The 15066-nt window shown below is 44.1% G+C and overlaps 2 protein-coding genes across 2 annotated transcripts; both read left to right on the top strand.

Moving 5' to 3' along the window:
* Positions 1–799: 799 nt before the first annotated feature.
* LOC144120245 (uncharacterized) lies at positions 800–6709 on the top strand. Its single transcript, XM_077652646.1, has 2 exons — positions 800–1290; positions 6328–6709. Exon 1 carries the CDS (start codon positions 800–802, stop codon positions 1211–1213), a length of 414 nt encoding a protein of 137 aa, XP_077508772.1. The 3' UTR covers positions 1214–1290; positions 6328–6709.
* Positions 6465–7373, top strand: LOC144120244 (sulfotransferase 2A1-like). The gene has a single exon (XM_077652645.1). The coding sequence runs from the start codon at positions 6465–6467 to the stop codon at positions 7371–7373; it is 909 nt and encodes a 302-aa protein (XP_077508771.1).
* The last annotated feature ends 7693 nt before the right edge of the window (positions 7374–15066 follow it).

Genomic DNA, 15066 nt, shown 5'->3' with positions numbered 1-15066 from the left:
TCCTCTCAGCTTGTGCTGGCGTACAATATCAGTTGACTAGAACAATGCACAGATGAACACTTCAGACAGTTCGAGTGGTCTATTGTCATCTTTTGTGCTCTCGATTAAATTATCTCAGAACATGTCGTCGCTCGACGTTGCTCCGACCTCTATAGCGTTAGAGGAAAGCACTTAGCGATGTCGGCGACTTGTTTTTCACACATCAGATCCTTTCGTTCTACGCTGGAATAACACGTTTGAGGAAAACTGCTTATATTAAGCGAGTGCCGCTTTCTTCCGAGCGAAATATGATGGAAGCAAACAGGAACTCATATGAAGAGGGACGTGTATAGAGTAGCAACATTTGCTTCCATGTGGCAGTTCTGGTAATGGCAGTGCTGTCTTACCTGCAGCTCAAAGAGAAGGAATTCCGTAAAGAGACCAATCAGTGCCCTTTTCCTTCTCAAATATCTTTAACAACAGGATTTATTGGTAAAATTACAGTGTGGCGGGGTAACGAGAAGCGGTAGTGCTAAAAATCACGTAATCTTAGATGGTGGCGTTATAATTTGTTTTTATCAGCAGAATCAAGATTTTAATGACTCTTGGGTCAGCACCGCCATTGTGAAAAAATAAGTGGCCATTTTTGTTTACATTAACCATCTGATGCTGCGTTATGGCCTGAGAATAAAAGAGAAGCACCGCCTCCGCAGGATTTTCAGCGGTTTTTGGGCTCTCTTCTGGTCGACAGAGTCCCCAGAAACCACTGCTAATCAAAGGCAAAATCCTGTATTTGCTGCAAAGACATGTAAAGTCTACTATGGCGTTCCTAAAAATTGGGAAGTATATCCCTACCCTGCGCACTGCAGTGCCCCTCCATTGTTCCCCGCAGTTAGAGGCCAGTGGCGGTCGCGCTTCCGGCTGGAGCCTGTCGCGGGTGTGCCTCGGCGTCTGCGCAGTGGCGCTGTTCGTGCTGTCGGCGCTGATCGCCGGCACGCTGGCGGTGCACACCGTGCGACGCGTGGAGCTCGTCAGCCGGCTGCTGCAGGAGGTCATCAACGAGACCAGGGTGCACAGCACAGAGCGGGTTACGCCGACCTCCGTGGCCACGGTGTCGCCCGCTCTTGGGGGCGCAGACGTGATCAATGAGGTGCTCACAGCTGGCAATCCAGCAGAAGACGACGGCGTCCTACAGAACGGCACCCACTCGTTCCTGCGGGGACGCCGCCAGTGAAACAATGCCGTAATGTCACGTCTCTTCTTGCAGACTCCAATGCACAATCGACAGACCGTCCGCAGGTTTTCCAGGCGGTAGGTGTGCCTTAATGAATAGCTTGAAATGAATAGTTTTGAAAAAAGCTGTTGCGTAGCTACATTTACTCCTTTTCACATTGAGGGGTATTTATTTTTGGAGTAATTAAAATGACTTAACTGCATAACTCATGATTATCGGCTCTTGGAACCTCGCGGTGCCGTTAGTAGTAGCTGGAAACAGTGTCAGTAGTGTTCGTGGACGTGCTTCAATCATCCATTTTGTTAACGCATAGAGCCCAGCTTTTAGTGCTTTATCATCTTACTAGTACTAGCTCCTAACCTGTCATTCAGCACGTTTCTTCAGTGGTTATTTCGCTGCTGGCGTAGCAACAGTAACTCTATCCTTAAATTTTACGCGATTGAGAGCGCTAAAATGAGGTCGTGGTGGTGAACACATTTATGCAATCACAGAATGCTGGAGGTCGTGAACTGAAAGGTCACGCCCTTAAAACCACTAGGTAGGATGTCTAGTCAGGCACCCAAATGGCGGTTCCCGCAGCCCGGGCGCGCAGTCCGGGCATGCTGCGAGGGTGCAGCAGCCGGACAGGGTCGCCTCCCTGTCCCCTAGGGTGGGGTTTGGGACAGAGGGTGGGGATGGGTTCTCCTGGCAGGCCCGCACCACGTGGTAGCTCAGTGAAGCAACTATGTGGTTTGTATTGATATCTCGTAGGTTTTCCTTTAAATACAGGAAATAAAAGACCGCGCAGGAAGTACAGTAGAACGAAAACAGCATCGGCTTTTTTGAACCCTTAGACCGACCCAAAGCTCAGCGGTTAGAGTGCTCGGCTAGTGATCGTTAGTACCAGGGTTCGAACCCGACCGTGGCGGCCACCGAAACGCAAATTATTCCGGAGCCCTCCGCTTTGGCACCTCTTTCTATCTTTTCTCAGTCCCTTCTTTATCCCTTTGCTTACGGCGCGGTTCAGGTGTCCGTCGATGTTTAAGACAGATACTGTGTCATTTCCTTTCTCCAAGATTCACTTCTTAATTTTTGCAACCGCTTTGCAAGTGAACGAAGCAAGTTTTGCGTTAAAGATAAAGAAAATTATTCTTTCCTAACTGACTTATAAATCAGGATTTAGAAATCTCTTAATGCATCAAACGGCAAGCATTGTTAGTTTCACCTAGCTTTGCTACGCTATTTTTGATGCTGGGCTCCATTTACGTGACACGGCCTGTACAAAACAAAATTGCTTTAGCGTAAATTTAATAAACTGCCTTCAAACTTGCTGCCTTAAGGGTTACTTTTATAACAACTAATATCTCTTCAAAACTTCTGACACAGACCATCGCGGGCATAGCACTACCGCATAACGAGCCTCTCGGGATCTCCTCTCGAGCGTCAGTTCCGTTATATTCTCAAACAGAACGTTGCCCGGTCAAGAGCTGAATCTCCTGTCTTTCTTTACATGGGGCAGTGCAAAGGGAGCACAGAATAATTCCCACACTCTGAACAGCGACAAAAACAATTTACACTCTTTTTATAGCAAAAACAACAGCAAAAACCCCTGCACTCGTCTCCGAGGCGTTATACAATGCTATCGCCCCGTTTTCAGGAGGGCCGCGAGGGTAATTCCGTAATCGTGGCTGCCATACTTGAGGTGCACTATAGGCGAGTGTGTGCTTCTTGTTTTGTCGGGCTGCCCTCCTGCACCTGAGACAGCACTAACGAGGGATACCTCCCGCTAGTAATCGCGTTAACGGACCGAGCCGGCTGGTTGAGCACATGTGTTTTACCTAACATATGCAAATTTTAAAATAGGTTTTGGACCTAGTACTTTTTTCGCAATAGGAGCGTCAGCTGTGTAGCGCCTCAGAGTTCAGTTGAGATGTGCTGAGTAGTAGACTGGTCAGGCAATACTGGATGGTTACATCTCTAACTATTGTTGTTAGTCTCTCTTATTTTGAGAGGCGTGTAGCCCGCCGTAGGCATTGTTTATATCAGTTTTTAATTTCTAAATCCGATTACCGTCGGAGCCGTCGCCAATAAATTTTACGTGCACTGTCGCCCAACAAGTTACTTGCTCTGGAGAACTTGCTTTGCCTGGAAGCTTTCGATAAGAGGTCTGTTTCAGCGCGATGTCAACAGTGTTTGTTTGACGACAGCGGCGAGAGTAACAGCGTTTTTGACATTCTAAAAACTCTTATGGACATTACATCGGGTGCTCCACAAGCCTCTAAATAAATAGTACGACTAACAGTAAGAGTTATTGGTTAACCAGTGTAGTAGGTATGTCTTAGCTTTATTCTGATGAGCTTCGTCGCTCACTATGCTGTGCCGAAAGAAGCACTCTTCTAAATCAATATGCCTGTTATTAAATGTCGTACAACACCTTACGTTAAACACAAAGTATACTGTTAAAGTGGCTTGCTAGGTGTAGCGGCTGGCTAATTCGATGGCGGAGGATACCACGGGAAAAGTGGACTTGCGCCGATTATAACAATGGTTATCACCCGCTGCAATTCTGGTTAAGGAATAGCACACCACGACAGCCACTGGCAAAGACAAACTGCAATAGCGATGGTGACGCCACCACGGTTCAGCTCTTAGAAAGTGCCATATACGTGCAATGGTTTCGTAAAGAATTGCAATTATGCAACATTTATTGGAGGGGGATTTTTAGTTCTCAATTTCGGGCTACCATGGCCGCGGTAGCTCCGAGCGTGTTAACTGTACCGGGATGACGAGGACAGTACTAGAGACAAAGGAATGGCGCACCCCAGAAAGCATATTTCAGGTCACATTTATTACAGTTCTTGCGCTGACGACTATTGTATCGAAAAGTCATAGTGCTCAAGGAATACAAATATCAAACTGGGATTAGCGCGATATCAGCAGCGTTTTTTTTTAGGAAAGCGCAGTGGTCGAACTCTTGTGGCGTGCTAAAGATGCTTGCGCCAGTAAAATACGCCAACTTCCGGCGAGATAACAGTCTAGCGTCCATTGTCTGACGTCCATTGTCCATTGTCTATATCCTGAAACTTCCTATCTCGAGAGCGCCGCTTATCGACCACTCCTTACACTATAAACAGTAGACACCAGAGCGAACTTGAGCAGTTCAAATAGCAGAACTCGAACCAGAGAAACCAACGCCGCTGCTTCGTTGTCTCGCGTAGAAGGTAAGCCTCATGAGAGCTTGTTCAAGTAGAAAATAGCGCAGAGGTACAGGCCTTCGAAGCACAGTGAAAGTTTGAAAATCGTGGTGCCATCATAAGGCGCAGATGAAAACTGTGAGACTCAAGGTTCCATAAAAATTCAGTTAACAGATCCCTCATCTCTAGCCTACCTTCGATTCGTGGTGGTGAAAAACGTTTGTATTTAGGGCGTGCGGGCGACCGGTCTGAATGGGCGGAATACTCCGTCATGAATTCCGATCGCTTCTGCTGTACTGCGTGGTCAGCTGTTTCTGAATTCTCAGCTAAAGATCAACAGAGCGGCCTACGCTGAGGAGGTAATGGGACCGAGAATAAGTGGTCACTGAATGAAGGGGAGGGGGGGGGGGGCGCACTTCAACGCGAGGTGGTAATAAGTGGATTGAGCTTTCTTGCATGACGGAGCTGGAAAATGCGTAGCATCTGCTATTAGGTGGTGATAGTGGGGGTAGGGGAGGTATTAGTCGTTGCAGTCTGTAACGCATATAGCTCGTGTGGGCTTTCAGGTGGGTGGGTCCTCGCAGTGAACTATGACTTCGCAGCTTGCAGGAGTGGTGTTTTTAGCGTTACCCAGTGTGGAACATCCGCAAGATTTTGTGCGTATCCCTAGCGGCTGGCGCTGTACTTTGCACGTGCAGGAGCATCTGTGTTTACACTGGAGCTTTGTTTTTTCATAAAGTTATCAGGGATGCTGTTTCGTCTTCTGAAGTTTTAATTTTTCCTCTTCTCTCCGGATTTACTATGGCGCTGTTGCAAAAAGCGCTGGGGCCAAGGGGGCACTATGGGCTCTTTATTATGGTTTACCTGGTAAAAAAAAACACAAACCATATATTTCTGTGCGCATTTCAGTCTTCTGGCGATGATGAATGCTAAGACTTTTTAGCAGCCAAATCGTTACTATATAACAATGAAAATGAGGTTGCACTAGATACCACATACTATAAACTTTAACGTGTCTCCACCCGTGCAAGTGCGGCCTCTTGATGGTTTGGTTGGCTTATGGTTTATGGAGGTTTAACGTCCCAAAAGTGATTCAGGCTATGAGAGACGCCGTAGTGAAGGCCTCCGGGAATTTCGATCACCTGGGGTTATTTCACGTGCACTGACATCGCACAGTACACGGGCCTCTAGAATTTCGCCTTCATCTAAATTCGACCGCCGCGGCCGTATCGAACCCGCGTCTTTTGGGCAAGCGGCCGAGCGCCATGACCACTCAGCCACCGCGGCCGCTTGCGGCCTCTTGAGATTCTCAGGGTTATCAGCAACAAGCGGTGCAGTGAGGTCAAAACCCTTTGGCTTCAAGCCATATGTGTCCGAAGTGTTAATGCGTAAGCTATCGATGCCGTCCTCGATCATAATAGGCGCCCTGGCGCATGACTGCGCGTCCTGTATGACGCCTGATTTCAGTTAAAATAATTTCCAGAGGTGTATTTGTCCTTCATCGACGGAAGAAATGAAACATTGAAAGAGCCTTAGCTAGCGTCCAAATTCACTTCCCCCTTTTTAAAAAACGGTGTTTCCTTCAGCGCTGTTTCGGCAACCGCCTAAAAATTATACTTTCCCGCTGTTGCCGATCTTGGTGGTATTTTGGAGCCGAAACGTTAGGGATCAAGATTCGGCTCCAGGTAGAGCACTTCAGATCTTGACTAGCCAGGCAAGGATAAACTATTGATCTGAAGGTAAGACTATTAAAGAGGAATAACTTGCAACGTCATTACGTGCAATATTTTTCGACGCTACTGATGTTATCATCCTAATTTTTTCAGCAGTATTTGTGCATCTTGAATCTTGTCCACTCCAAGGTTTGTTGTGTCGCATGATTTAAAGCGGCTCGATCGTGCACAACCATTAGCCGCTAACCATTGCTTCATTTTTTTTCAGTCTGGCGCAGCACACTGCTAAAGCGCCTAGAGCTCCCCAGACATCAAGCAATGGATAATTACACAAGCGCAAGGCGAATGCCTTTCTGCAATGTTGTTGATGGTGTGCCGCGGTGTCCCTTCGCTGTACCTGAGCGAATGCGGCGAGCAGTCAAGTTTGTCCCTCAGAAGGGAGATCTTCTGGAAGTGACATATCCGAAGAGCGGTACTCACTGGGTGCAGTACGTTATGCAGCTCATCTTACGGGAGGGAGGGTCCATCGAGAACTACGAAGAGTTCATCGGTGCTTCGGTGTTCATAGAATACTATGACGTCCGCTGGGAGCGCTGCCTTCCATCAAGCCCATTCCGAACGTTCATAACTCACATTCCAATTAGCCGGGACAAGTTCAATCCAGATGCCAAGTACATTTACGTCGCTCGAAACCCTTGGGACGTTTGCGTCTCCTTTTACTACCATGTCAAGACCCTAAGTTATTATGACTTCCAAGATGGCTCTTTTGACGACTTCCTAGATGTGTTCCTTCAAGGCGATTTTGGATACGGTGACTACTTCGACCACGTGGCTTCCGCCTATTCTCTGAGAAACGAGCCCAATGTCTTGTTTCTTACATACGAGGAACTGAAACGAGATATGGAGAGCACTGTAATCCGCATGGCTAAGTTTCTCGGAGAGCGTCACAGCAGTATGTTGGATCAAGACTGCGAAGATGGAAGAAACAGGTTGCAGCTTATTTTAGAGAGGGCGAAAGCGGAGAACATGAGAAAAGCCATGGAGATTGATCTCGTTAACAGTGAAAGGGCTGAGCTGAAGACACGGATGAGGGAGCTCAACGCAACATCGAACGCGTCCCTCGTCCGAGAGACCACGCACTTCAACTTAGTAAGGGAAGGCAATGTGGGAGGCTGGAAGAAGCACTTCAACCACGACCAGCTGCAACGCATGGAGGCGGCTATTGCGGAGAGGACCCGTGGTTCCGACTTCATGGACCTATGGGCCGATATACGCTTGGAAGCCTTCCACCTAGCAAATCAGTTGTGCCGCTGAGGAAAGCCATTACTTACAATCGACTTTCGAATCGAAAGCCTGGGATGTTGTCAAAACTCATATGTAATTGTATACAGTGTAAAATAGGAAATTGAAGGAAGGCTCTTGCACAACTATTTTCGTGTTTATTTTGTAGAAATGCATTCCTCGAAGGAAAAATAAGAAACCCGTTTTCTTAAAACCAGCCGCCTCGCTGCTACCGCTGAAGTTGATGTGTTTCATATCTGTGTTCGTTAAATGGGTCAATCCCTTATTAGATCCGGCGCAAGTTCAGTAAAAAAGGCAAGAACATGTAGTTTTCTCTTGTTTCTGACGACTTGAATCTTTACTAACTGATGTTTTGTTGCTGTATACGTGCTTGCCGTCTTGTAGAATGCGGTGTGGTTGAAAGGCTGCAATACGTCAGGATGATTTAGCCAGAGGTTTTTTCGGCAGTGGCGTCTTCAACACTATGCTGGCCATTAAAAGTTCTTTTTTTACTACACTTGCCAAGAAAACCCGCTGCTTCTGGCACGTGAGTTTCAAAATATGTCATAGTTTTGTAGCCAGGTGCTCGGCAACTAGACAATCGGCGACCAGACAATCGCGGTAAAAGCTGTTAGAATTCGGTAAAAGTACTGGAGCATTCTATCATTTGCGCTACAATAAACTATATGTGAATAAGAAATGCTACGTTTATTGTCCACAAACTGATCTTGTGTGCGAAATTGAGCCCGTCGTGACCGCATCTACACAAGCCTATGAAACGGGAGGCTCTTCAAACTCGCCCGTTCTAGGTGATTAGGGATCAGCTGCCGTTGACGCAGAGCCGGGTGATCTCGTATTTTTTTTTCACAAATATTCGAAGCCTCATGAATAAACGCGACGCCCTATCCGCCCATATAGACACGTGCGGTGCCGATGTGATTATTATCACTGAAACATAGTTGTCTTTCAAAATTGATAATTCTGAACTGTTTGATTGTGAACATTACACTGTTTACAGACACGATCGCTCCGAGCGTTCGGGTGGCGGGATTTTGATCGCTGTTGCAGATGACTTGTTTTCTTATGACGTTTTCAAACCGTCGGAGCTAGAATTTCTTTGCACATGTATTAAGATAAATCATAAGGAAACCAGATTTTGTGCCTGTTACCGACCGCCCCAATCAGAGAGCAGTTTTTGTGATAGCCTCCATGACTGTCTTAACAAAATTGTACTCAGGTTTTCAAAAGCTCCAATTTTTCTCTTGGGCGATTTTAATTTCCCTGCTATATCATGGACGGAAGACCACCCTGCTGTTTCTTCTTCTTCAGAATCGTTATCCTTCCTTGACGTTAGCCTCCCTTCCTCTGAAACGCTTATTGATGTGTGCTTTACGAATATTTGCACTAGTGATGTCCCGGCTGGCGTTTTGACATTAAGCATTAGTGACCATATGCCTATATTCTGTATAGTTCCGAGTCAACCAAAACAACACAGGAGTAAACCAGAAACTTCTACATTTAGAAGAATTGATGAAAACAGCTTATCAGAGTTTCGACGTCTTTGTGCTAGCACAGATTGGAGTAATATTTTAAGACAGGAGGATGCATGCCAATCGTACACAAATTTTATATCTACTATTCAAGAACACTATATTACTGCATTTTCGCAAGCAACGCACAGAACTCATAGAAAATCAAGAAAGCCGTGGATTTCAAAAAAACTATATGACCGCATAGAGGAAAAGAACAGACTTTTTTTTCGTTTTGTGAGAACAAAAGACACTGACATTCTCCGTCAATTCAAAACGTTCCGCAATAAGTTAGGCGCTGACATTAAAAAAGCAAGAAGTGATTATTACGCGAGAAAGTTCTCCATGTCTGATGGCTCGAAGGGAACATGGAATACACTTAACGATCTTCTAGGTAAAAACAGAACCAACGCACCCGTCTCACTCCACATTCATGGTGCGAACTATGATGGCGCTGACCTAGCGAATGAATTTAATGGGCATTTCTTATCTGTTTTTCCACGAAAATCAACTGATGGTCCACATCAAGATGCCTCAGTCTATATAACCAGTAAACAAAGTAATTCCATGTTTTTGTTACCATGCACTCTCTCAGAAATAATTACCATTATTCACTCCTTACGCAGTAATAGTGCTCCAGGTGTAGATGGCATAGCTCCAGTCCCGATCAAGAAAGTAGCAGATGTCATTGCGATACCATTAGCACATATATTCAACCTAATGTTCACGACAGGCACATTTCCACATCAGTTGAAAATAGCTCGTGTCACTGCCATTCATAAAGGGGGTGACATTAATGATTTAAATAATTATCGGCCGATCTCCATTCTTTCAGTTTTCTCTAAGATTGCGGAACTTGCAATCAACACACGTCTTTCTCAATATCTCGACAAAAACCATGTCATCTCCAAGCAACAGTACGGATTTCAAAAAAAAAAAAAACAACTGAGGCCGCCTTACTGGAAATCAAAGAAAAGCTAATTGGAAACATAGAAAATAAACTGCTAACAGTTGGCATATTCCTTGATATGAGGAAAGCGTTTGACTCGGTTAACCATAAGATATTGCTTGAAAAAATGCAGTGTTATGGAATACGAGGCGTTCCTTTAACCTTATTTGCTAGCTACCTTGACAACCGATCTCAAACAACTATCATTAACGGTATTTCATCTGGGATTGGTCAGATTGTGTCTGGTGTGCCACAGGGCTCCGTTCTAGGACCAACGTTGTTCTTATTATATATTAATGATATCGTCAACCTTCGTCCAGCAGACAACATTATAATCTATGCAGACGATACTAACGTATTTTTTTCAGGGAAAGATAGTAATATTTTGCAAGCAGCCTCCAATAGTTGGTTATCCCAATTGTCTGTTTGGTTAAAATCAAATAGGTTAGAACTTAATGTCAGGAAAACAAAGTACATACTGTTTAGAGCCAAAAATAAGGAAGTTCCGAACAACTTCTAAATTCACTTCGAACAAGCTCCTATAACTCGTGTCAGCTCTACAATGTTCCTTGGAGTCATTTTTGAAGAACACTTACTCTGGACAGATCATGTAAACTACGTTTTCACTAAAATGGCTCGCTCTGTTGGTATCCTAAATAAATTACGCACAATACTGCCTGGAAAATTCAAACTACAAATTTATTTCTCTCTAGTCTTTTCGCATGTACAATATTGTTTGTTGGTCTGGAGAACGACTACCTCAACCAATCTTGTGAAAGTACTTACTTTACAAAAAAGAGCTGTACGAGCGATTGATAATTTACATTACAGTGAGAGCACGGGTCCTTCCTTCCTCAACCATAGACTGCTAACCATCACGGCCGATTACCACAAGAAGCTTGCTGTTTATATCAGAAACCTTATGAAAGGAAACTGGCAGACTTTCGAGAGCACATATTTAATTGCCCAAACAGCTTACAGTCTAAGGCACCCTCAATACCATGCATCAAAATCCCGTACAAACTATGGGTTCCAAAAACTAACTCACATAATTCCTCATACATTAAACACCTATCCATACTTAACAGAATTGTCAGTACAAAATATGTCTGAGGTCAGATTTAGAAAATCTGTTCATGAATATTTTTGTTATAGCTAGTTGTGGTGTGTTTTTACCTAATCAGTTTTTGTCTTTGTTATGTTTTGCTCTTAGTTTTGTTGTGCTTAGCTCTATGCATGACTGATTTCTGTTTCGTTGTCAATATATCCGCTGCTTTTCTAGTTTCTGTTACTTATGGAAATTTTGTACCATTGCCAAGTGCCACTTTGTTTTTGTTTTTTTTTTTACATGGGGAGGGCAGGCCTCTGTCAGGCGCTACAAGGCGCCTTTAGCTTGCTCTCCCTTGTTTGCAGTCTCTGTACTGGCCAAACAAAACCAATAAATGAAAAATGAAAAATATGTTCAACTTTTAACCTCTGTCAGCTTGTGAAAGAGCCAACTCGCATTACAGAATCCACTGCCAACATTCTGGACCTTGTTCTAACAACCTGCTCTGATTCTGTTTCATCTCTTACACTCATGCCTGGACTAAGCAACCATTCAATTATCAACTTCACTCTGCCGTCACGTGCACCCCGCCCAGTCAAAATTAGAAGTTAATTCGGGTATAAAACTGAAAATTATTTTGCAATTAACACGGAACTAGAAAATTTTGCTCACTTTTTTTTCTCAGATTTTGGGAGCGTTCACCGCACGACAACTGGTCTCTTTTCAAACAAAAACTGGAAGCCCTCACTGATAAGTACATCTAACTTCGTAGAATAACGTGCACTAAACGTTCACCATGGTTCAGTGTTTCTTTGACGCGACTGCTAAACAAGAAAAACACATCTTTCGTCGCTGCACGGCATCTAACTCTACTGAGAGATGGAATGCTTATCGTACTGTGGCATCGCAATACAAAAATTCCCTTTTCAACGCGAAACGCAACTTCTTTCAACATGCCTTGCCTAGAATGCTGATTACTAACCCAAGCAAGTTCTGGACTATCCATAATGTAAAAAAAAAGATATGATACTGAAAGACAACCAAGGTGACCTGGTCCCACTGAACGAATGTTGCACATTATTAAATCGTACATTTTCTCTATGTTTCGTAACAACTACACCTGTTACTCTTCCCGACATGCCTACATTTGACTCCCAAATTATGGATTCCATCACCGTTGACTGGGAGGGAATTTACAAACTTATTGATAATGCTAAAATGTCATCTTCAGCAGGTGCTGATGGTATCAGTAACAAGATGTTGAAAAACACTATTACTTATTCTTCACTTATGTTGTCCGAAATTTTTACTCAATCATTGCAGGCCGGCACGCTCCCTGACGACTAGAAGGTGGGCAAGGTGGTTCCAGTACACAAGTCTGGTGATGTTCACAGCCCTATAAACTACAGACCAATATCATTAACATCTATTCCATGCAAATTATTCTGCCCTCATAAGTCACCTTGAGTCCAATTCTTTTTTACAGCCGATCAACATGCTTTTCGAAGAAATCATTCATATGAAACACAGTTAATCGCTTTTACTAATGACCTTTTTGCACCTTTGGATCGCTCTTCTATTATTGATTGCATATTTATTGACTTTGATAAAGCCTTCGATACCGTCTCTCATCCTCTTCTACTTTTCAAACTTAGCAAACTAAACATAGATAGTAATGTATTAAAATGAATTGAGTGTTTTTTAAGCTGGTGGTACTCAGTATGTAACAGTCAATGACCATAATTCTGATCTTTCTTCAGTAGCATCGGGCGTTCCTCAAGTATCTGTTTTAGGGCCTCTCCTTTTCCTAATTTATATTAATGATCTTCCTGATCTCATAACATCATCTATCCGGCTTTTCGTTGACGACTGCGTAATTTACAGAGAAATTTCCAGCCCATCTGACAGCTTAGTTCTTCAATCTATCATTAATAACATTTCTGCTTGGTGCGACACTTGGCTAATGAAGCTTAATGCATCTAAATGTAACGCAATGAAAGTAACACGAATAGTTTCCAAAACTAACCCGCATTCATGTATTCTAAATTGCTCTTCCTTAGCTTTTGTTTCTGCATATAAGTATCTTGGCGTATACATTACCAATGACCTTTCATGGAAAACGCATATCGAGCACATGACTAACAATGCTAATGGCATGCTTGCTTTCCTTCGCCGTAACTTCTCACTTGCTCTGGTTAGTTTAAAACTACTTCTGTACAAAACAGTCGTCCGATCTAAACTTGAAAATGCGCATTCCGTATGGGACCCTAACGTCAAATCACTGATTAATGCCTTCGAATCTGTTCAGAATCGTTCAGCCCGTTTTATCTTGTCTAACTACTCTCGTTCGTCTAGCGTCACACTCATGAAGCGAACTCTAGACTTTCAAGACCTTTCACTGCGGCGTCACATTTCTAGACTTTTAACTTTCCACAAAATATATTGCACAAATGAATCGTTGAAACAAAGTCCTTTCACTGCTCCAAGCTATGTATCATCCCGTATTGATCACCAATTCAAAGTGAGAGTTCCAAGCTGCAGAACTAACCAGTACTTTCATTCTTTCCTGCTCAATACCAGCTCAGACTGAAACCACCTGCCTGCCTGCATCGTATGCATCCCAGGACCTGAAGCATTCAAATCTGCGCTTCTTCATAGTTTATGTTAATATCTCTTCTTTCGTATTTGATTTTGATTAATCACTTACCACTCCTTTCTGTAACGCCTCTACGGCCCGGATAGTAACGAAATAAATGAATAATGAAATAAATAAACAATGAGACCTGAAGCAATGAGCGCAGGGGCGCTATTTATTCTAATGACGACCGTGGATGTGAGGTAAGCTTTTATAAATTATATCGGCCGATTTCACCACGCTTTCCCCTTTCCTTTGGGTCTGATGCAATTGTAACAGCTCTACAATTACTGCTTTGAGCTTGATTATGATGGTGTCCTCAGGCCTAATGGCACTTATCCACGGCGGAGGTTTGGCGAGGGTTCATTGCTTTTTTTATTCTAGAAGTATAGCGCGAGGCAGAAGTTGAGAAAGGGGGATAAAATGCAGGAGATAAAAGTTAAAATAAAGAGTGAATACCAGATTCGCTGAAATAGTTTCAGAGGTTGCGGATGAAGTGATAGTTCATAGTCTACTTTACTAGTCACATTCGCGGTTCCCCCGGAGGCTTACCTCTCTGTAGAGCCGTTTTCTAATAGGAGCCATCATTGGGCACGCTCATAACAAGTTCTGCACATCACAAATGTCCGGTGGAGCGCTACAGCGAGGGTGCCTGTCAGTGCTTAAACCAGCCAAAGAAGCGTTTTCTTCCGCGCAGCTGTGTGACCGGCGAATTACAAGAAAGCCTGAGAAGAGAGCGTAAAAAACACAAGCGCAATCAACGCTATTTTTCAACTGAAGTTTTATTACAGCCACGCACGTTTACACCTAGAAAACAAAGTCAAATAGAAACATCAGCGCTTGGTTATTTTGTTTCTTCTCCTAACATATCACGCCATCTAGGTATACCAATTCGCGACTATCCATTGATAGTGAGTCTCCTGACGCATTTAGAACCACCGGTACTTACATGAAACTCCTCAGAAGATTCCTTACAGTCTGATCAAAGTGTTCTCTAAGGAATGATGTTTGCTGAGCAAATAGGGCGTGCTCAAATAAACACGCGCCACCATGCACAACTAAATTCGTATCTGCTACCTTGTTCAAGAAATTTTTAGGCTCATTCAGGCAGTGGGTTAAAAAATTACCGGTTCGATGAACATGAAATCCGGCGCAAGGAGATGCGGATTCGGCAGGCAACACTTTGGACACAGTCAACCATCCTGTCCCACCGCATCATTTTGGATCTGCCCACGCACTGCCTGCTACATTAACCTGTCGCTTTAGCTGCACAAGAGTGGAAATATCGCATAGCTTCCTGCGAGAAAAAGAAGGGTATCAACATTGTACTTTGTGAGGCTCGTCTTCTTTGGATTGCTTTCTTGCGATGCATCCTCCTTAGTTACATTAACTCACAACGAAGGGCGCCGGCGTCGCAGCGCCTCGAGCGCCACGGACGGCGTGATTGCGATTGTTGCGCGAATGGGGGGGGGGGGGGGGTATAGACCTCTCTCTTCGGCTCAAAAACTCGAAGTGTGCTATCGTGTCGGCGCGACACTGCACTCTCCACCAGCGGGGTGAGGTAT

This window comes from Amblyomma americanum, chromosome 2 (assembly GCF_052857255.1).
Source record: "Amblyomma americanum isolate KBUSLIRL-KWMA chromosome 2, ASM5285725v1, whole genome shotgun sequence".
Taxonomy (NCBI): domain Eukaryota; kingdom Metazoa; phylum Arthropoda; class Arachnida; order Ixodida; family Ixodidae; genus Amblyomma; species Amblyomma americanum.
The sequence above is the reverse complement of the archived record's forward strand: the minus strand, read 5'-3'. Positions and strand labels throughout refer to the sequence as shown.